At 49.2% G+C, this 20406-nt stretch overlaps 7 protein-coding genes across 7 annotated transcripts; 5 read left to right on the top strand and 2 right to left on the bottom strand.

Annotated features, from left to right (window-relative positions):
* Nucleotides 1-1206: 1206 nt before the first annotated feature.
* Nucleotides 1207-3102, top strand: BKA55DRAFT_592886 (uncharacterized protein; the record flags this gene model as incomplete). The annotated part of the gene is made up of 1 exon (XM_046195460.1): nucleotides 1207-3102. The coding sequence occupies one exon, from the start codon at nucleotides 1207-1209 to the stop codon at nucleotides 3100-3102; it is 1896 nt and encodes a 631-aa protein (XP_046051201.1).
* Nucleotides 3103-5540: 2438 nt separating this feature from the next.
* On the top strand, nucleotides 5541-7523 carry BKA55DRAFT_508021 (uncharacterized protein; the record flags this gene model as incomplete). The annotated part of the gene is made up of 2 exons (XM_046187386.1): nucleotides 5541-6475; nucleotides 6575-7523. 2 exons carry the CDS (start codon nucleotides 5541-5543, stop codon nucleotides 7521-7523), a joined length of 1884 nt encoding a protein of 627 aa, XP_046051200.1.
* Nucleotides 7524-7711: 188 nt separating this feature from the next.
* On the bottom strand, nucleotides 7712-10022 carry BKA55DRAFT_538016 (uncharacterized protein; the record flags this gene model as incomplete). The annotated part of the gene is made up of 5 exons (XM_046189986.1): nucleotides 7712-8321; nucleotides 8384-8404; nucleotides 8454-8509; nucleotides 8664-8710; nucleotides 8777-10022. 5 exons carry the CDS (start codon nucleotides 10020-10022, stop codon nucleotides 7712-7714), a joined length of 1980 nt encoding a protein of 659 aa, XP_046051199.1.
* A 2176-nt stretch (nucleotides 10023-12198) lies between these two features.
* BKA55DRAFT_508417 (Cut8 six-helix bundle-domain-containing protein) lies at nucleotides 12199-13199 on the top strand (the record flags this gene model as incomplete). The annotated part of the gene is made up of 2 exons (XM_046187427.1): nucleotides 12199-12277; nucleotides 12373-13199. The coding sequence occupies 2 exons, from the start codon at nucleotides 12199-12201 to the stop codon at nucleotides 13197-13199; spliced, it is 906 nt and encodes a 301-aa protein (XP_046051198.1).
* Nucleotides 13200-14677: 1478 nt separating this feature from the next.
* BKA55DRAFT_688638 (uncharacterized protein) lies at nucleotides 14678-16342 on the top strand (the record flags this gene model as incomplete). Its single annotated transcript, XM_046199246.1, has 3 exons — nucleotides 14678-14685; nucleotides 14741-15441; nucleotides 15492-16342. The coding sequence occupies 3 exons, from the start codon at nucleotides 14678-14680 to the stop codon at nucleotides 16340-16342; spliced, it is 1560 nt and encodes a 519-aa protein (XP_046051197.1).
* A 430-nt stretch (nucleotides 16343-16772) lies between these two features.
* Nucleotides 16773-18387, bottom strand: BKA55DRAFT_508283 (uncharacterized protein; the record flags this gene model as incomplete). The annotated part of the gene is made up of 2 exons (XM_046187413.1): nucleotides 16773-17961; nucleotides 18011-18387. The coding sequence occupies 2 exons, from the start codon at nucleotides 18385-18387 to the stop codon at nucleotides 16773-16775; spliced, it is 1566 nt and encodes a 521-aa protein (XP_046051196.1).
* Nucleotides 18388-18773: 386 nt separating this feature from the next.
* Nucleotides 18774-19370, top strand: BKA55DRAFT_688636 (cytochrome b5-like heme/steroid binding domain-containing protein; the record flags this gene model as incomplete). Its single annotated transcript, XM_046199245.1, has 4 exons — nucleotides 18774-18864; nucleotides 18967-19001; nucleotides 19076-19133; nucleotides 19189-19370. 4 exons carry the CDS (start codon nucleotides 18774-18776, stop codon nucleotides 19368-19370), a joined length of 366 nt encoding a protein of 121 aa, XP_046051195.1.
* Nucleotides 19371-20406: the final 1036 nt, after the last annotated feature.

The raw sequence follows: 20406 nt of genomic DNA, 5'->3' as shown, positions 1-20406 counted from the left end.
AGCAGTCTAGGTGTTTTGATATACAGGAAACGGCAATTAAGATATCTGAATGAGATATGACTTGTGCGATTGCTTGGCATGCGAGGTTTGTCAGGATAATCACATTGTTTTCCCGTGAACCGTGGAAACGTTGCAACAAGCCTGGGCAAGCGAGATCTGGCAAGGTTCCATGGGTATCAGATTTACCAGCGAGATTGCAGTGCGATATATAGAATCTATGTCTTACCCGAGATGAGAAAAAATCATCCATGATTATCCGGAGCTGGTGTGGAATGGCGTGTCAATGTTGCAGAAAAAGCGGCTGGCATGGACTGTGTTCTGACCGACTGGTCGTCGTCACCATCTTAACATCTACAAGTATGACCACGAAACAGAAGGCAAGACAGCTGATATAGACCCACGATACCTCAACTGGCGCGTAGGCATCGTTGGAAATCGGCTGACATCGAATGTCTCTCAGAACATCTAGGCGTTCATGGTAACTCATGTAATAGCCCGGATTAGGTGGTTACCCTGAAGGTTTGGATAATCTTCGGAATTAAATATAGCCACGGAAATTGGGACACCGTCTTTCACTTGTGGGCCTGCATCTCCGATAGGCTGGCTGCGGAATTTTCTCCCAACTGGGATCTAACTTAACTTAACTGCTTTATCGATATCATCACAGCTTTCATTTCACATCTTCCTGGCACAGTCAGACAACCTCATCGCATCTTGTCTCTGCGAAACTTAAACTCTCAACTACGGAACCATCATAAGTTTCATAAGCCGTGAACAAACGCTTTTGTATTGCTGGCAGACTCTTTTCGGAAGTGGTATTTCCATCCGCGACGCTCAGGTACGTTCATAGATGCATTCGCACCTGGAAGCCCCTAGCTTTCATCAAGCCAAATGGAGGCTGTGTATGATTGTTCATCGCACCACCTTATGGCTAGATCTTGACTGGGATGCATCCGCGCTCTCTGTGACTGTAGGTGAGCATTGTTGATTGAGTTTCTTTGACCAGGATAGTCACGAACAATTTTGAAGAAGCCGAGTGGCTGAGAATTCTGTTCGAGTTTGAGTTTCTTGTTGAGTCGGATGCGCCAAGGTCTGAAGCCCGCAGACTCGCATACGATACTACGGTCAAGCTGGCACGTCTCTCAAATTCAATAAGGGCTGCTGGTACCATATAGAGAGTCGCGCCGGACCCTATTGCGCATCGGCATGGCAGATGAAGAATTTGACCCAGGTGAGGTCATTTACTTGTCCAGCGGAGACGAAGCAGCGGCAGCTGCCAAGAAAAGGCCTCTCGAGGATGATCCAACACCTGAGCCCAAGCGCTTGAGGAGTCATGCGCGTGCGGCCAAAGTCTCCAGAATTGAGGAGTCATCTGTAGAAGGATCGAAGCCCAACGAAGAGTCGATAGTCGCTGGCAAGTCCTCAGCACAGTCAAGCTCATCTGGTGAATCTGCACCCGAAGATTCTGGTGAAATCCCCGACTACAAGCAAGGCAGGGTTAGCTTCAAAGTACCCAATCTCGTGGATAAGAAAGGCGGTTCCTGGCTTAAACGGTTCAAGGACTGGGTCAAGGCATTCCACGCCCTCAATGCGGGAAAGTGTGATGCCATCACCTCATCATTAACTTACTCTGCTTATGTCTACTATATCGATCGTCATGCCGGTTTGAAGCCCAAGAAGAGGAAGAATGCGAAGCAAGTTGCAAAGGAGCTCGAAAGCACTGGCGAACTAGAGGCTCTGCTTCGAAACCTCCATTCCTCAAGCGATTGCGGACCTAATCAGTCAACTCTGGACAGCTGGGCGACAAGGCAGCCCCGACCGGAACCTTTCAACAGAGGTAAAAACCCACGCGCGTCTAGCGTAAGCGAGGGGGAAATTGACGAAAGGGACGAGGATGGCTCTGAGAGCGAAGCTGAGTACGAACCAACCTTGAGCAAGAGTGAGAGGATTGGAGAAGATGCCAAGGAAGAGTACTCATCAGGCATGAATATACATGCAAACGGCAACTCAACATCCAAAGTTTCAAATTGCCAGAGCTTACCACCGATTAACACTCACCGGAATGTTCCCACCGGTGATAATGCATTGGCACAACAGCGCAGATACTTCCCGTCAGCCGACGATCCTGCCCAGATGTGTCTTCTCTGTGGGCTGAACACACATCTGGCACCTAGCTGTCCATCCCTTATCTGCTCTTCATGTGGAAGTTTAGAACACTCAAAAATCTGTTGCCCTGAAAAGGAACGATGCAACAAATGCCGCCAACTTGGCCACCAAGCAGGCCAATGCACTGAGAAACTGGTTTTGACAAAGGAAGAAGGTCTTGCCTGTGTCTTTTGCAGCTCAATAGAACATCTTGAGGAACAATGTACACAGGTGTGGCGATCGTTTGACCCGGATGTATCTACGGTCAGAAAAGTTGCGTTTATTCCTGCATCTTGCGCTGTATGCGGTAGTGATAGGCACTTTTCTTCGGACTGCAATGCGCACCGCAATGGCCTCTCTAATCCCACATGGTCTGTAAAGAACCGCGATCAATATATTGACCCCGATTGTGGCTCAGTGCCGATCGAAGGGGAGACGGGAGGACAGCAAAATGCAAGGACCACGAGAACCCCCGACCTTAAGATTCGCGGTCACGCTGCGCGAACGACCAATGTTCACTACTCAGAGAGCGACGACTCGGAAGTGGAGTTTCTGGGCCACAAACGCGTTCAGAAGCCAGCGATCGGCCAAATTCGAATGGCCAGTAACATTCAGATGCCAAACATGCAAAACGGAGGGTCGAGACGACATAACAGACACAATGGCGCGCCAGTCCAACCTCCTCTCCCTCCTGGGCCTCCCCCTGGACTACCGCCCATGCGAGGGTCCTTTGGGTACCCCCCTCCACCGGGTGCTCCGTCCAGGCAATTTCCATCACTGCCCAGGAAGCCTCCTGCCCAAGACTATAGGAACGTCCCCCCGCCATCTCACCAAGGCTCTCAGGGACCCGGGAGGTCGCATGCTAGCAACGGGCCACAAGGGTCCAAGCCTAGAGGAGGTGGACGTGGAGGTCGTGGAGGTCGTGGACGGGGCAGGGGCAGAGGGAGGGGCAGATGAAATGCTTGTGGTTTGAACAAAGCACCAACACACATACATTGGTTGGAATTGAACTAGAGACGATGGAGAGTTGTGATGCTTTTAGAGTAGGGCATCCTACGAATTGGTTGGCGCACAAAAGCCGAGCTGTCCGCCCAGAGCGGGACCTGTCCAGACTTGGCGAACGGGCTTTTCGATTTTGATACCCACCAGCATGTGCTTGATTTATACAGTACCTGGCACTCATATTGGCCATTGCTCTTGAAACAAAACGGGAAACAACAGTGAACCACGATCCTCAGTGGTTTTCAAGCTATGAATAAACATACGTTACGAATGAGGGCCGTACCTTGAATATGCCAATAAGCTCAAATGGCAACGTGAGTTGAAATATCTTGTATCCATTAGCTTAATCACACAGTTTCTCGTCAATGCATTGATGGACAAGGGTTATGCATAGGGCCGGATACTGGTCGTAGTTTGCAGACAGACACCACAAGTCGTCTTTTCACTAGAGTTTTTGCGCCTGGCTGAATACAACCCCCCTTCTCAAGTGGAAGCAAGTATTTGAGATAAAAATCCAACTTGCTATCTCACCGGAGACCCCCGAAAGTGGAACTGCATCTTCAGATAGGTGTCAGGGACAGCACTCAGTTAAACGAGGTCCCCTCAGGAAAAAGACGGGGGGTTGTCTGTGTGACAAGAACTCGTGACAATGCAGCATCACATTCGCGAAGCATACTCACAGTGCCCCGAGTGTAGCCAGGGACCTATTGCCACGAGTCCGGACGCGATAGAATTGTGTCGTTTACTAGTCTTGTCTAAGAGGTAGTCATCTAGAGGGCCCGTTCATACAGGGCTGTGCTGAGGGATGGGTGGAGAGAGAGCAAGAAGCTTAATGGAGATGCATGTTTTAGGGTTGGGGCTTTCTCAACCTTTGCTTTCAATGGATCTTTTTGAGAGCAAGGTTGTACCAACAAGGATATGATGGGCTGGGATGGATGGCAACGAATGGATGACATGCTAGCAGAAAGATGTGCTGTATGCATTTGATGTGTGTTGCGCATTTACGTCTCGCCTGCGAGGGAAACCTGCATGATTCGTCCTTGGATGCGTTTTGGGCAGACATACGAGTTTCGGCGATGAATAGTTGATATCCTGTAATGGTATGATTCACACTCAAATGCTAGATTGAGCGAACTTAGACTCTGACAGTTTCCAAAATGAGATCTTGCAGTTCAGGAACCCACAGGAAACAGCGCAGAACTTGACTCCCATCGTCCCGTCCCGCTTTGTTTAAAAGTCAAGATACCTACCTACCGCCGATGACTTACATCACGATGGAAGTCGAGTGTTGTGAGAATAGCCAATCATGGCGCGACAAGCATGGTTGAAACAACGCGACTACCGCGTTCTTGGTCACGCAATTGATTGGTCAAATAACATATGCATGTTTCTAAGACGTGGAAGGGTGACCATCCCCACAATCGAGAAGCGCTATCGATAAACACCCGATGCATTGGAAAGTACTTCTAAGATACTTTGTGTCGAGAATGTGGGAGGCCTGAACTGAAGGATCAATGGAACATTGGAGAAGAGGAGGAGTGTACCTGATAGAAGTGGCGAGATTCAAACTAGGAAGCATCTGCATCGAAAGTGTCTGCAGCTGGTCTCGCGAGTGGTTGTTGATCTCGAGGCTAGCAAAGTACTCCCGAAGTACAATGCCATGATCCCCTCGCGGCAGATCTGCAGCAACAAGGATAGCGGCAGAACAAACCACGATGAGCCAACCAATCATGAAACGATCGCAACGCGTTGTCGGTCAGTCATCCAACGTCCAGTCCAACGCGAACAAGTATGGATACCTCGATCTGGACACGACCAGGGTGATTTGAGCTTCTGAGTCACCGACAGCCAGTCGTCGCTGGTAGAGGGTGACATCTCGCGATAGGATAGGACCAATGCACGAATCTGCAGCTGGCAGAGAGGCTAAAGCAAGAGAATGGAGTTGGGAAAGGGGAATTTCCATTTTTTCTCTTTTCCTTTGAGGCAGAAAAAGAACGAGGCTGATCTCAGGGACCGTAGCGAGACAGATACAGATATATCTCGGCCGCCCGGACCCGGCGCTCATGGGCTGACTGACTTGGTCTTCTTGTCTTTTTGATTCACTGTAATTGAACAAATCTGCTCGATATTATTCTATCTGTTGTTGACTTATCAGACCGTCGTCATTGACTACTATCCTCATCTACTTGCCCTTTTCTCCATTGACTGTTGTTACTTGAGTAACAGCCCATTTCGACTTACAACAAAGACTCAACCTTGTTTTGGATCAGAAAATTGATATCACACCATTTTACATCATCATCACCATTGCACCGGCACTTGAGAGCACCAATAGGTATCAAACATAAGCGACTGATCTACGAGGCCAAAGTCCTCCGCGACATGCGATTACAATGGCGTCCTCAACAGAACAACTATTTCTCGCCATCTTGAGAAGTGACCACATTAAGGACTCTCTTCTTCCTCACCTCTCATCCACCGACCTCTGCAACGTCCGTCAATCTTCATCGGCTTGCTGTAACCTCCTTACTAAGCGTATCTTCACCCGCATCCACGTCTCCTTCTCAGCCTCGACCTTTACCAAGTCAGCTCGAGTTGCTGCTCTCGCTCGTATCGGCCATCATATTGAGCATCTTACCTTCTACTTCCCGCATTCGGACGCTACTTTTCTCCCCCCTCTCATTCATCCCGTTTCTGGTAACGAGATATGCTTCCTATATACCCCTCACACGAGCATGGGTTCTGTTCTCTCTCGGCCCAAGTACGCCAACGCTGAGCTTGGTGACATCCTTACGCAGCAGTATCCTCCTCTCTTTCATGCTGCCACCAATGTCCCTAGCTTTATCAACGCCATGCGCAGTCTGACCAACATGCGCCATCTGACTATCAGATGCCCTGGACAGGATCCTAGAGAGCGATATCGCCGTGACATTGTCGACTATGCTCTTATCAGCTTGCGTATCTCCCTTGAGCGTGCTCCTCTAGAGAAGCTTCACAAGTTGTCCCTTTCTCAACTGCATCCTGCGGCTTTCAACTACCTTCGTCACGTCAATGGCTTTGGAACGGTCCCATCGGCCGGAAGACGCTGGCGCCAGATCAACAAGCTCTCCATCTCGGTGGATGCTTGGGACTTTTATGGAACATCGCCTGGCCGTGACCATTTGAAGATCTTGGATGAGTACATCCGCACCTTTGCTCCCAATCTAGAGAAGTTCGCCTTCACATGGCTTGGTCGCAAAGGCCCTTGCCCAGTTGCTCTGGCTGCTGATCCCCTGTTCTCACCGCCACGTGCCTCCAAGAAACTTTTCCACGAGGTCACATCTCCTATGTCTCCCTTACCCGAGACTCCTGGAAAGGGGGCCATTTACTTCCCAAAATTGCGATACCTTCAAGTTCGCAACGCTGTTATGAACGCACCTCAACTCAGCAACTTGATTAACTCACACCGCCCAACAGTCAAAGAATTCGACTTCGAGAGTGTCGTTCTTGCTGACAATGGCAATTGGGACGACGTCCTTGCGCCCATCGACACTGACGATTCATGGTCTCGAAGCAACAGCATGACCGCCCAATCAGAATACAGTCTTGTTACAAGTCCCAGCTCAGAACATCTTCCTAGCCCAAGTGCTGCTGTAACTGCCGCTAGTCGCGAGCTCTTGGACATGGACCTCGGTGGTTTCCCCTTCGGCGATATTGAAAACGAAGTCATTGATGACGTCCCTACCGAAGAGATCACTGTCGATGAACATCTTTCTGCCCCTGTATATGAATCAGATGCCGGCTTCAGCACAAAACTTAGAAAGAAGCGCTCTCGTCGCCGCAGAAGGAAGCATCGCAGCAGTGATGACGACGCCCCTGAAACACCGTCTTCCTCACCCAAGTCCTCCCAAAACTCCCTATCACGCCGCCACAAGACCTCTCGTCCTCGACTCCAACCTTCTGTGGAGGAACACATCTTCCGCCCCTCAACTCCTGTCCCCAACATCACCGCCCCGCTCTTGATCAGTGATCCCCAGCCCGTACTGCTACAACCCACAACTTACGACCCAACTGCAAGGAAGAATACCAGTCGAGACCCGGATGAAGGCATATCTCCTGTTCAGCGCAATATTGAACAGGAAGAGACTCACCGTCTTTTAGCCGAAGATGCTGCCGCGAGAGTGAGCGCCTTGCAAAAGGCCAAGGCCGCTGTCCTGTCCAAGCTAAGCCGCGAGTTCTGTCATAGCAAGAAACCTCGTGTCGGTGAAGCTAACGCATGTCGCTTTCTGGCAGGTCGGGATATTGGTACGGCATTTGGCCCCGGCATGGTCATGGAGGATCGAAGAGCATTGGAGAGTCGGAGTGTATTGGTACCCCTTATGTTCAGTCGCTCATGAAGTGAACGCAGCACGAGAAATATGAATGAAATGATGATGAGCACTTGGAGATAGTGGTAAAACTCTTGTAATAACGATACCATGTCCTTCGTTTCTTCATGTATTTACTATTAGCATTTCTTTCCAAGGAACACGAATATTATGTTATGACCAATGAGCTAGCTACCTCTCATCATAAGCATCCCTAATCATGAACTTTCTTTGGTGATTGCCTCCATAGCCTTGATATAGTCTGAGACTTCTTTCAGGCCCGTGAGTGTCAAGTCTCTCCTTCGCCCCTCAATGACTACAGTCGGCACGGCATCGATATCCATACCGATACTTCTGATCTTTTCTTTGGTATCCCTTTCACCTCTGGACTTATCTTCCACTAAGCTCTTTGCCACTTTCTCGTCTATACCAGCCTCAACACATGCCTCGACCAACATATCGTCAGCACCAGGATGTCGGCCTTCCGCAAAGTACAGCCTAAACACCGCGTCCACGAGGTTGTTCGCTACTTCAGCTCCATGGGACTCCTGAACTTGTTGGATAACCCGATGTGCAGGAAACGAGTTACCAGTTGGTCCCGTAAAGGCTATGGGAAGTTTTAGTGGCTGCGCAAGTGAGAGCATGTGCTCTTCGAAGATTTTCTGGGCCTCTTGATTGTCATTATGCTTCTTATGCAGGGCATATGCAGCTCGGTCCGGGATTGTTTCAGGACGGGTTGGATTGGGCTGATAAGACGCGAAATGGAGCGTGAAGGAGATGGAGGATGAAAAGGGCGAGGAGCGGAACCGAGTCAAGGCCTCATCAAGTCTGTAGCCGAGACGTTAAGCGATTATTGAAGTCAAGGTGAGCCACTAAGATGGGCGATATACCTCTTCTTTCCAAGGTACGTCCTGAGATATATTAGCCATGTTTCTCCTTCTCTTCGAAAAGGCATCATACCAAGGACAAATGGTGTCCATAACGAAAGTGATCTGAGACTGGTACATGATGAATTGCTACGGGAGGTGAATGAATATTGCATCTCTTGTATCTGACACTCATTTCAGGACTGAGATCGCTAGCATGTAAATGCGGGGAAATTGCACCGGGCCTCCGGATCTATAACGGAGCTGCAACTAATTCGCAAGAGCCCCCACGCGTAACTCTCACACATGACGAATACATCTTTTCACATCGGACACCAGGAACCATTGGATCTATAAATGGGTATCTCGGAACATGGAGTGTATCTCGCTGTACTTAGTCAAACGTCATCTTCGTACCCGTATGCTTCACAACCGCGCCCGTCAATCTCGCAACAGATATATCCTCTGCCTCCTTGAGCGGCTTCGCACCCCCCTCAGGAGCGTCATTACTTTCCCGCGCTCCGCCATTTGTCTGATCATACTTGCGTGGCGGAGGTCGACCTCGTGGGTTGCTGTCCTTGTCGGGAAGTGCCTTGCGATCCTTGCCAAACCGCTTCTTGTACCGTACTTGGTCATCCTCGGCCAATTCCACCTTAAGCTCGCGACCTAGCATTCGGTTTACCCACCACTTACGTGTCTTGAACTGCTTCTGCTGCGACCTGTCCTTCTCCTCGTCGTCCTTGAAATCCTCCTCTGTCTCGACTTCCTCTTTAATTTTGACGAAACCTTTAACGGCCCATGCAGCAGCATCGGGGTCCTGGAACTTAACCCAACCAAAGCCCTTGCACTTCCCAGTATCCTCAAAGGTAGCAACCTTGGCCCATTCGATCTCGCCGCACTTCTCAAAGTTTCTGTATAGGTCCTCCTCAGTTGTTTTGAAGCTCATATTACCCACGAAAATCTTGCGGCTGGCATTGACATCCTGCCTTTGCTCCTTGCTGGTCTTTCCCTCTGCGGTGTTCTCTTCAGTGGGCTCAGGCTCCTTCTTGGGCCGACCCTCAAAGGATGTCGCATCCTTGATGAGAAGTTTTCGACCACCAAGGTCACTCTCCGTGAGAGAGATGGCGGAGACTTTAGGGCCAATTTCTGTAAAATCGACGTAGGCAAATCCCTTGTTTGCTGGCTTGACGCTCTTATCCCGGCCAGGTTCCTTGTTGGTTGGTAGCTTGACTCGAGTGATCATCTCTTCAGTGATGACACCTCCGGAGTTATCGACAAGCCACTTCCGCAGTTCCATAGCCGTGACATGGAATGGCAAGTTACCGATCCAGACACTATGCTCTGACCGAGCAGCTTTCTTATCCTTGCCATCTTTATCGCCCTTCTTCTCGTCATCGCTGTCCTGTTTCGAAGGCAATGCCTTGCCCTTCTTGAGCGCACGCTTTGCGCGCTTAGACGGGGGCTCGGGTGCGTCTACGTCGACTTCGATTTCTTCGATTTCGATTTTGCGCTTGGAAGAGGATGCGGCGGCTTCAGGCTCTGCCATCTCAGTATCTTCTGTGGAGTCGACCTTCTCAACTTCGACAGTCTTCTCGGGTTTCTCGGTCTTTGATTCCGACCTAGAAGATTTGGACTTCTTCTCTTTCTTTTCCTTTGTCGCCATTGTGGTTGTAGGTGATGGTTGACAGGCAAGTCTAAGGATAAAGTTGCCAGAAATTTTCTGCCTGTTTCGTTGCGATAAGCGATAAGAAACTCGGAGAAGTGGGTCTGCCGGCCCGAAGCTGGACCCTTGAAAACCTGGAAGGCAAGGGCATTTCCGATTGTGGGCCTGTCAAGTACCGATTGAATGTGTTGTCCGTTGTCCGTTGTCCGCCGCGTTGAAGAAATCAACCCCCCGGAATAAGGGAGAAGCTTACAGATTGTTCAACAAGGGAAAAGACTTGAGTGAGATTTGAGTACTTTGGGCTGAGCAGTGAGGGAGAGTCAACTTCTCACAGTGTGGTGCCAAGCCCCAACACAGTAAGCTTATTTAACCTCTGTAAAGGTGATGAGGAGGGCAGTCAAGGGCAGTTATTGAACATGTGCTGAAACACGATACTAACAATGAGATGAATAGCCAAGTTACAGACTCACTCAACGATTTATGGGCATTGATGCTTGCGGATGGGAGCAGTGGCATTATGGCGCCCGTGCACTATTGGCAAGTACCAAGGCAGTAATCTTCCAGGCTAGCTAGGTACCACCTATATAGTATGCTATCACGTTTGTGACAAGAATATATTGTTTCCTAAGTCCCCTGGCTAGAGGAGGCAACACAACTTAGAACCTCTATCCTAAGTGACGAAAAGACTTAGATAAGTTTCGTATATCTTAACAGGCCTTTAGACCAGCTAATTTTGGCACACTGGCTTAATGTCAGAAGTTTTCTTGCTCCCCGGGGGCCTGGTGATAATACCATAGAAGTGGAAACAATCGAGGCTGGAGTTAAATACATCATTTGCTATTATGTCGCATTTCTTGGCAACAGGACAAATAAACTGGAGATCATGTCATTCACCGCCTGGACGGTGTTACTATTCCAATATAGTAACAGGGGTTTCGCTGTCTCAGAAACTGCCCAAACATCCAATGGCAGAATTTATCAAGCAAAGTTGCCAGTGAATCATCCATGGAACTAGCTTACCACAGTTACGGCCCTGTATGGGACTTATGCCATCTGTATCTTCATCATTAGCTAGTATCATTTATCGCGACTCAACCATGAGTTATTGCGATCATGTCAATCTGTCGACATCATTGATAAGTCGATGCATTGATGAGAACATTCACGCCTGCTATTCGGCGCTCCGGGGCCTAAGGAATACAGGCCCGACATACATCGCCGAGGCCGTCGCCGGCCGAAGACTGGTTGTGGCGGACGAATTAGGAAAAGGACCCGTTCCGGCCCCGTCAAGACGGCCCGGGCTTAGTTAATCTTAACTTTGCCGTGGTGTTGATTGGTGGGTATATCCGTGAAGAACCCCGTCGAATTTCCTAATCCTATACCGCTTCTGAAATATAAACTGTAAAGAAAATACCGAATCGACACTGAACGAAAGTTTGCGAGAGTCATGACACAGAGGCGAAGACCCGGCCAGCGCGGTGAAGGAAAATTGAAACCAACTAACAGCCACTTGAGCCCAAAAAGGTGCTAAATTAATACTGGGGACTGTGAAGATGCCCCTCAACGGGTCCCTGCTCACGTGTGGCTACCAGGCCTGGGCGGCTTGCGACGGGGGCCTCAGGTGTGGCCAGAGCGAATGAGATGTCTTGTGACCTCGTCGACCTAGGCCCAGGCAAAATTCACTAGCCCCAGACAACGGACCAAAAACACTGGAACCTTGGAACTCTCCCTCATTCAAAGCCTGACCAACCCCAACTTCACTCAGTTCCGTCCACCTCTTCATCCTCCTCCACCTTTCTAAAACCCTTTTCTACGCCATTCACCCTCCGCCACGATTCCTTTATTTCACTTGACATATCGTATCGTTTGGTACAACAATTCTGCCCGACAAACGCTCCGGTCATATAATCACTGCGCTTACCGCTGACCCTCGACCCATTTCGTCTTCTCGCAACCGACGATAGAATTTGGAACTTTGGTTCCTAACATCCAGCACTAGGAACCCACCGCTGGTGTCTTAACGGCCAGCACACAAAGCCTCTTTATCGGCAAACATATTCGTCATCAATTTTGATTAAGCCGGCTTGCACTGTCTTTGAGTGATTTATTCATTCATTGACTGTTAAACAAGGATCGCTCCCGTTTCATCATTGGATGCTTTGGAACTTGCGACAATATGAATGTTCTGCTCTCGCCGCAGCCTCCTGTCTTCCCTCATCAACACGAAAACCCTCGTCTCTCCCCTCAGCGGTCCCGTAAGTGCTCTATTGTCCCAACCATTCCCCATTCGAGATGCGATAACTCACTTAACCCTTCCACCCTGACTGCTCTTTGCCACTAACACACTTAGTGTCTCCCTTTCACAGTATGACCTCTCGAAAGCGAAAAGCCGACGAAGATGGCGATGAGACCATGTCACCCAGGAGCTCTCCTACCATCTCTGCTCGACCTCTCGCTCGACCCTCCAAGAAAGTTCGATCCAACGAAGTCATCGGTCGACCTCTTGCACTTCCACGACTTCTCGAGACTCTTGATACTTCTCAGCTAAGAACCGTTCTTGAGCGCATATGCGAGAGCCATCCCGATATTGGTCATGAAGTTGTCTCACAAGCTCCTCGACCTTCAGTTCCGTCCGCCCTGCAAGTTTTGCAAGGTTATGAGGCGAAACTGAAGGACGCTATTCCATACGGCGAAACCAGTCCCGAATACACCTACTATCGGATTAAAGAGCCGCTGGTTGCTCTGATTGACGCACTATCTGACTTCACCCCTCAATTCCTCCCACCAAATGAAACCCAGCCTACCAAATCACTTGAATTCTTGGATGAGGCCACAAACATCATTCATAGACTTCCCAATTGGGAGCCGCAGACATACCGACATCATAAGGAAACTGCATATGAGGAGATATCGAAGGCTTGGGCACTTGTCATCAACGAGGCTGGCAAGAGGGCTGGCGGTCTCAATTTGCACACTGGAGGATGGGACCAAATCTTGTCTCGACATAACGAACAATCTGGCGATCGTCTTGCCTCCGCAATCAACGCCATGTCCACGAGTGTTGGATGGATGGGCGCCAATGCAAACCCAGGAGCCGGAGGTCCCTCTGACCCTAACTCTATTCTCAACCAGCTCATGTCTGGTACCTATGGAGCTCCCGTTAGAGTTGGGCCCTAGTAGGGACAGTTGTGACCTGGAGCTCTCCAAGATACTGATTGCATATCGCGGCGCACCGGACGAGTCATCTTCGCACATATTACGACCGAATCATTACGACGACTTTCATTTGGCAGCATAGGCGGCATAGACTTGAGGCACCCATTTCTTTATTTTACGGCAGGGTGGTCGGCGTTTTGCGTGCATATTTTTATATATCCCTTTCTTTCACTTGTGAACCAGCAGGGATTACTGTTATACGGATTGGTTGATTGCAAGCAACCTCGACAGCGCAGACAGACTGCGCGTGCCTGTATGTAGAAATTTGATATATTTCGTTTGTTTTCTGGATAGTCTCTTGCAGAAAGTTTGCAGACGGTTATCGACGAACCTCATTTGATCGTTTCTTGTGACAACTACTACTGGATAAGCGTCGATGCAACGTCTTGATATTCCTGCATATGTTTTATCGTCAGCCAAATATGTCTCCCTGACTAGGACATATCTTTGAGTAAACAGTATCTTTCTTTCGGATCTCCTAGAATTATGGAAATGATCCGGCTTTATTCCGTTTATATCACTAAACCGAAATTTACAGACTGATAGCCGCTTCAATGTTGGTATCTAGGTGACGTCAATGGATCGAATGAATGTTTATCAGATAGTTGTTTAAGACTAGGTCGGCAAGCTATATTGTGTATTAAGGCAAAACCTCTATGGCTAGAAAGTCCAAGAGGAACACTGCGTTATTCAAGGCAGATAAATGTTGATGGATATTTGGATCCTAATTGCGTCTCGAGTTTCGTGTATTTATAACTTTCCAGTTGTAAGAAATGGCATTCCTCTTTTGAGATATTCTCACTGTCATCGAGATCCACTTCGCGAGCTTGAAGAGACTACCTACCTACCTTAGGTAGGTAGGTAACCTCTGTACATTAAAAGTCAGTGTCACAAGGTATCGAATCCGTGATGAAGGTGCTAAGGTCTAGTAATAAGAAGTTGCCTACTAGGTAATAAGCCATTGAACCTGGATAGTGTCAAGACAGCTCAAGACATGAGGGGCAATCGTGGGCTCCTGACAATCTGGTTGCAATTGTATATAAATCTTGGGTGGCAGCGGAGCACTTTCCATTCGTATGTAGTTACAGTATAGGAAACACGGACTACTAACCTAGTACCTTACCTGAAGAGTACACAATAGTAAGGTAGTAGGTAACACTTATCTGATCTACCAACCTGATGAAGGGTGCGTCCTCAGTGGTCCTGTCTAAGTAGTGTCACGTGCTCTCCCGTCACTCTGAAGTGGAGGCGCGACTGCCTGGATTGACCGTTAACGCGCTCTTGCTCATTAATCAATGTCAAGCCCGCCACTGCTGGCCAAGTTCTACCCTTTACTCTATACTGCCTCAGTTTTTCTCTGTTGCTACGGACCCTCATTGCCGACACTTGCTGAGTTCTTCATGTTTACATAAATTTTGTCCAGTGTTGAATCATTCACCATGCCTGCGTATGTCCCCAGACGTGTCGCATTTAATGTTCTTTATCACTAACGGTTTCCTCAGCCCAGGCGATCAGCACACTGCAGTGACGAATCCTTTCGAGGAGCCGCGTCCACGAGTCGCCGAATGGGCTGCCAAGGACATTGCAACTATCTCAGCGAAACTGGATAAACAACTTGGCCCGGAGTACATTTCTGCCCGTGCAGGTCCTGGTGGTACCAAGGTCCATTACCTAACTGCTGAGAAGTGTATCACCTTAGCGAATGAAGTTTTTGGCTTTAATGGATGGTCGTCCTCCATCCAAAACATTCAGGTTGACTTTGCCGATGAAAACCCTCAAACACAGCGCGTCAGTATCGGCTTATCAGTCATCGTCCGAATTACACTACGCGATGGAACCTACCACGAGGATATTGGATACGGATCCATCGAGAACGCAAAGGGAAAGGCAATGGCTTTTGAAAAGGCTAAGAAGGAGGGCACTACCGACGGATTGAAACGCGCCTTGAGGAGCTTTGGTAACGTTTTGGGCAACTGCATATACGACAAAGATTATGTGAAACAAGTCACCAAAATGAAAGCCGAGCCTGTTAAGAAGTTCGATCAGGATAATCTCCATCGCCACGCCGACTTCATCAAGCGTGATGTTGTAAGAACAGAACCCGCTGCTGCCGCTACTTCAGCGGCGCCCGCTGCGCCCGTGGTCAAGACAGAACCCGCGCCGCCACTCCCTGTTGCAGAGTCATTTGACGATTATCTTGGAGGTATCTTGTCCTCCGATGGATTTGAGGAAATCGAGGCTGAATATCTGTAGAGCTCGACGAGGCAGACTTCTGTGTTCCAGAAGATGGCCACCCGGACGAAATTATGCTTTCAACATCAATCTTGGGCCAATCTGCAAATGAGAAACCCTCCAAAAGAACTACAGCCCAACAAATCCAGCAACAAACTGGCAGGTCGAATTCTACTGCGCCTCCGAATCGAGCACCGCAAACTCCGATACATGGACAGCAACGTCCAAATCCCCCCCATGGTGCAACCGCACTTTCTAATCGCCCACAAGGTGGACCTTCGGGACGAACAACTCCAAACCAGATTGGCAACCCTCGCCCACCACCAAATGCACCTCAGAACATGCCCGAAACCGTAGGGTTCTTCTCTGCAAAGGCCGTGAATCAACTGCCGGAATCCACTCTGGAAGGCTCGAGTAATGCTCGTATTGCTTTGCCACAGGGGCAGCAGGCCTTCAACCCTAAGGCAGAAAGTCCATCTATTCGAAAGACCCCTGGTATCGATCACACTTCATCTAAGCCCGTTGCAAAGAATGGCCAACACGTTGCCCCGACCAATAGTCAAGCAACAGTGGCACCTGCTACACGCTCTAACACGAATAGCTTTACCCCAGTGCGACCATCCATGCCCAGCTCCCAGAGCGCGCGGGGAAATGTTATAAACCCTTCGCTCGATCAGACTCGTCGAATTGGCGCACCTTCTGGTCCAGGCAGTCCACTCGCGAACAGGGGCAGCTATCGACCACCAGCAATGAAACGACCCCCTCCAGCGGATGGAAGAGCTGCCCTAGCCGACCTCCCTGCTAACGGAAATGGAGGGACAGCACCAACTGCAGCAAGCGGATTGGAAGCAAAGCGACAGAAGATGGCATAGACCTTTTGGACTGAAGTTTGGGTTCAGACAGGCAATGAACGGCATGATCGCTAGGCGTACCGGTGTTTCCAAGGATTTGTGTTTGCAAGGAGCTCAGGTCTGGGATATTTTTAAGGAATTAAATAAGGAACGGAATGCGACTTGGGGTCTAGAACTAGCTGTCAAATACCAGCTACTGTCTAGAAATTACGATCTGTACTTTGTGTGTTGTAAACAAGTAGAAATGCCGAGTCATGGTGTTGAGAATGATATAACAAGTGACAAAAGCTGCCGCTCTGAATGTTTTGCCATCATTGACACATTGTTATTTCATCTATCATTCTATTGTTACATGGCCGAGCCTAGTTGATGTACATGTGCTTCCTCCTGAAGACATTTGAGATGCTCTACTCAAGGTAGAGAAAGTGATTTATATATTTTCTTTTTGCTTTCAAGTCAGCTTAGCAAGTCCCGACTGAGCCTGTTTCACTGCATGTGGAAAACCAAGCTTGCCTGCCATCTCGATACACTGCTTGTACTTCTTGCGAGCCAAGTCATTGTTGCCCAACATGGCTGCGACATCGCCCCAGTTACACAGAGCAACAGCGCAAGCTTCGTCGCACTCGGCTGTACGCTCGTCGCCACTAACATCCTTTGCATGCTTATAAGCGTTCTTGGCCCAGTTCTGCGCAGCTTCTAAGCACTCCTTTCGAGTTGCGGGCATGGCAGGGTCATGCAGCTCCTTAATCATCTCGGAGGGCTCGCTGGTAGGCGGAACAAATATGGGGTGTTGGGCGAAACTGGCAGCGAGGTTGTTCATGATGATGGGGCGGTGGCAGGGTGTTTCGCAAAGACGAAGAGCTTGGAAGAAGAGAGGGATCGCGAGGTGAAATTGGCTCTTGCGCTCATAGTCACGACCCAAAGATTCCATAGCGCCACCCATTTGTTCTGGGTTTAGCCAATCGCCCTCTCCAGGCTTGATACCCTCCTCCTTGCGGCGGCGGAATTCCTTTAAAGCAGTTTCAACAGCCCATATGAGGTGCTTCTGAGAGTTGTCAGGGTCAAGAACGTGTTCGTCGGCGTATAACTCTCCAAGTTTGATAGCAATCCCAACAGTCTTAGTAAGAAGACGTTGCCTCTTATGCCATAGGCTTTCGGGTACGAAATCTTCGTCAGTCGCCCCTTGCTCATTGGGAGAAGTGGCATCGTTCGCAATATGGGTCGAAGAAGCCTCAAGAGTTTCGGATGCAGGCTTGATAAGTCTGCCGTCATCGTTGACTTTGCCTTCCTTGACGGACTGCTCCATAACCCGAATCCACCTGTTACAATCGGCAAGGATACCCTCAAGGACCTGCAAGCAGCCACTGTAATTTCCGATCTTCTGCAGCCAGTGTGAAGTCTGGATACGAATACCAAGAACCTCGTCGGAGTAAGGGTCTAAGCCATGCTCGGCGCATTGATCCATGGCGCGCTTGTAATACTTGAGAGCTAGCTCGGAATCGGGACTGATGTTAGTATAGTATAGGGCCCGTCGTAAAGAGTTTGCGATGGGCTTCGGGTATCTTGTGAATTGGTAGTGGTAGAAGTAGTTAAAGTACAGGTAGACGGTGTATGCGCCAATGACTGACACCACGCCGAGGCTTATATTGTTAGCATAGGGATTGGCCAAGGGTGTGCTATGGGACTCACATGAAGATTCCTAGTGTTGTAGCGCCTGGACTCTGTCGGAACGCTGTCTTGATACCGGTTGGACTCATGGCGACTACGAGACTACGTAGGCCAGCAGCAAGAGCACGACCTGCGAATTGGCGGAATGTGATCTGTGGTTGTGTTGGCTGGCTTTTCTTGGGCAACTGATTCTTTCTGGCTTCGAGATCTCCATCATGGCGATTATTTGACGAATTGGTTGTCTGGAATCGACGCTGGTCCGGCCGGAGGTGAACAACGGCACGAAAGTTGACGGTGGCTGTTCGCGACCGTAATTGGACAGATAGCAGGCCAGAGGCCGGATGCTGCGAGCACCTCCAACGGAGGGGCCTCAGCGAGGCAACTGCTGAGACCGACATGGCAAGCCGGTTGATGAGTCGCTTGGCGAGCGACGACCAGGGCTTCTTTTCGTGTGGTTGTGGTGATGATGATGAGCCTAGAGATTGAAAAGCTGTAAGTGGATGTCAACATGGAGCTCATCATGGTTACGCACAGACCATTTCCTGGACGAATACTGGCCTGTGCGTTTCCAATCAATGAGATTCTTTAGTGGAGGGCAGCTTCGGAACCCGCTAAAGTTGACTTGGCCGAGGCTTTTTGGACGGGAAAGTTCAGGGTCGTCTTTGGTTTTGGCGGGGGAGGGGAGAGATTGCATATGACGGAATCTCAAGAAAGGTCCTAAAACTATCAAACCTACTCCCTTATTACTCAATCTTACACTACAATCACAACTACAACCACAATAATGGCTGGCAAGTTTGAGCCTAAGGTTCCCGTGAACCTCGACCCCCCAAAGGACGACATCATCTCTCAAGAAGAGCTCGCTAAGGCCAACGGTACGGCCCGCCCCCCTCATGATGCTCAGCAAGACATCATGCCGACTTTGACTTAATTCTGTATCTGGAACCTTTGTATTGAGCATTACTAACCTAAAAAAGGTGCGGATGGAAACAAGTGCTACGTAGCTATCAAGGTATAATCTCCCATAGCAAGCAACTCGCTGCATGACCCGTCTGATCCTCGCACGACTGATCACGTCAAACATAGGGCAAGGTCTACGACGTTACTGGAAACAAGGCTTACCTTCCTGGAGCTTCCTACAATGGTAAATTTTCTAATTGCATATGCTACAACACAGGATAGCTAACTGTTCCCACTAGTCTTTGCTGGCAAGGATGCCTCAAGAGCTCTCGGCAAGACTTCGACCAAGCCAGAGGACGCACGACCAGAGTGGCAGGATTTGGATGAGAAGGAAAAGGGCGTATTGAATGACTGGATCACTTTCTTTTCCAAGCGGTACAACGTCGTTGGTGTTGTTGAAGGTGCTACGAACTTTGACTGACTAGCCGAGTGCCCTCCGAGTACTCAAGTCAAGTTATAAATTCTCCATTTTCAATTCCAATGTCTTCTTTTTGTGTACTGTCAGCTGTGATTCGAATTCCTTATTCTCCGCTGCCGTGAGCCTATGGAAGCTCGAAGGATCTACACTGCATTATCTCGCCCAATGACTGGATACTGTACTTGGTCGACATGTCGAGAGACTGTCTCAAGACCCATGACACAAACGCCCACTTCTCTCTCTCAAGCCACAACATGTCCTTGTATAGTTACTCAATTGAGACAAACCCTGGTCATAGGTAGTAGATCCTCCGCTGTAAGTCCACCCCCTTGCAGCTTTCATGTTTTGCCAACTTAGTTCTCTCACACAAACAGCGTTACACAAAACGGGCCCGCAGCGCTTCTATCCTAGACATCACCATTTCGTTCCATCATTTCGTCTGTGGCGCTGTTCGGGACCGGTTTGTAGCCTGTCTCTGACCGGAGAAGAACCAGGGGTGGCATCCACGCCTGACAGCCCAGTTTCACACGAATGTTGGTTTCTGGACGAATAGACTTGGACGGCGACTCTTGAGCGTCACTACGTGTCACATATGAGATCTTTGGTGACCGAAAAAAGGTTCATGCATGTTGCTGGCTTGGTCCTACAGTGTAGCTTGACCCACACGTGTGCTGCGTCTATAACTATCTCGGTGGTGATTTCTACTCATGTATACGACATGATTGACAAAAATAGAGGTAATGGCATTTAAGAACCCAATATTCATACAAGGGGATGAACCAGATGAAATCCTTAGTCAACAACACTAATAAAACATTGACAACCCAAATGAATAACTGATCGAAAGCCTCCAAACTTATGAGCCATGTCTGTGCAAAGACTGGCCCTGATCGTAGTTATTCTGCGTCTGAGATTCACTTGCCCGCCAAGCGATGGCACAGTTGTCACAGGGAACGCATTGTCTCCATGACTTGCGAAGGACTTTGACGCCAAAACATTGATGATTAGGGTCGTTGCGAGCAAAGTGGCAGTATGATTT

The sequence above is a fragment of the Fusarium redolens genome (genome assembly GCF_020744475.1).
Source record: "Fusarium redolens strain MPI-CAGE-AT-0023 chromosome Unknown BKA55scaffold_6, whole genome shotgun sequence".
Taxonomy (NCBI): domain Eukaryota; kingdom Fungi; phylum Ascomycota; class Sordariomycetes; order Hypocreales; family Nectriaceae; genus Fusarium; species Fusarium redolens.
The sequence above is the reverse complement of the archived record's forward strand: the minus strand, read 5'-3'. Positions and strand labels throughout refer to the sequence as shown.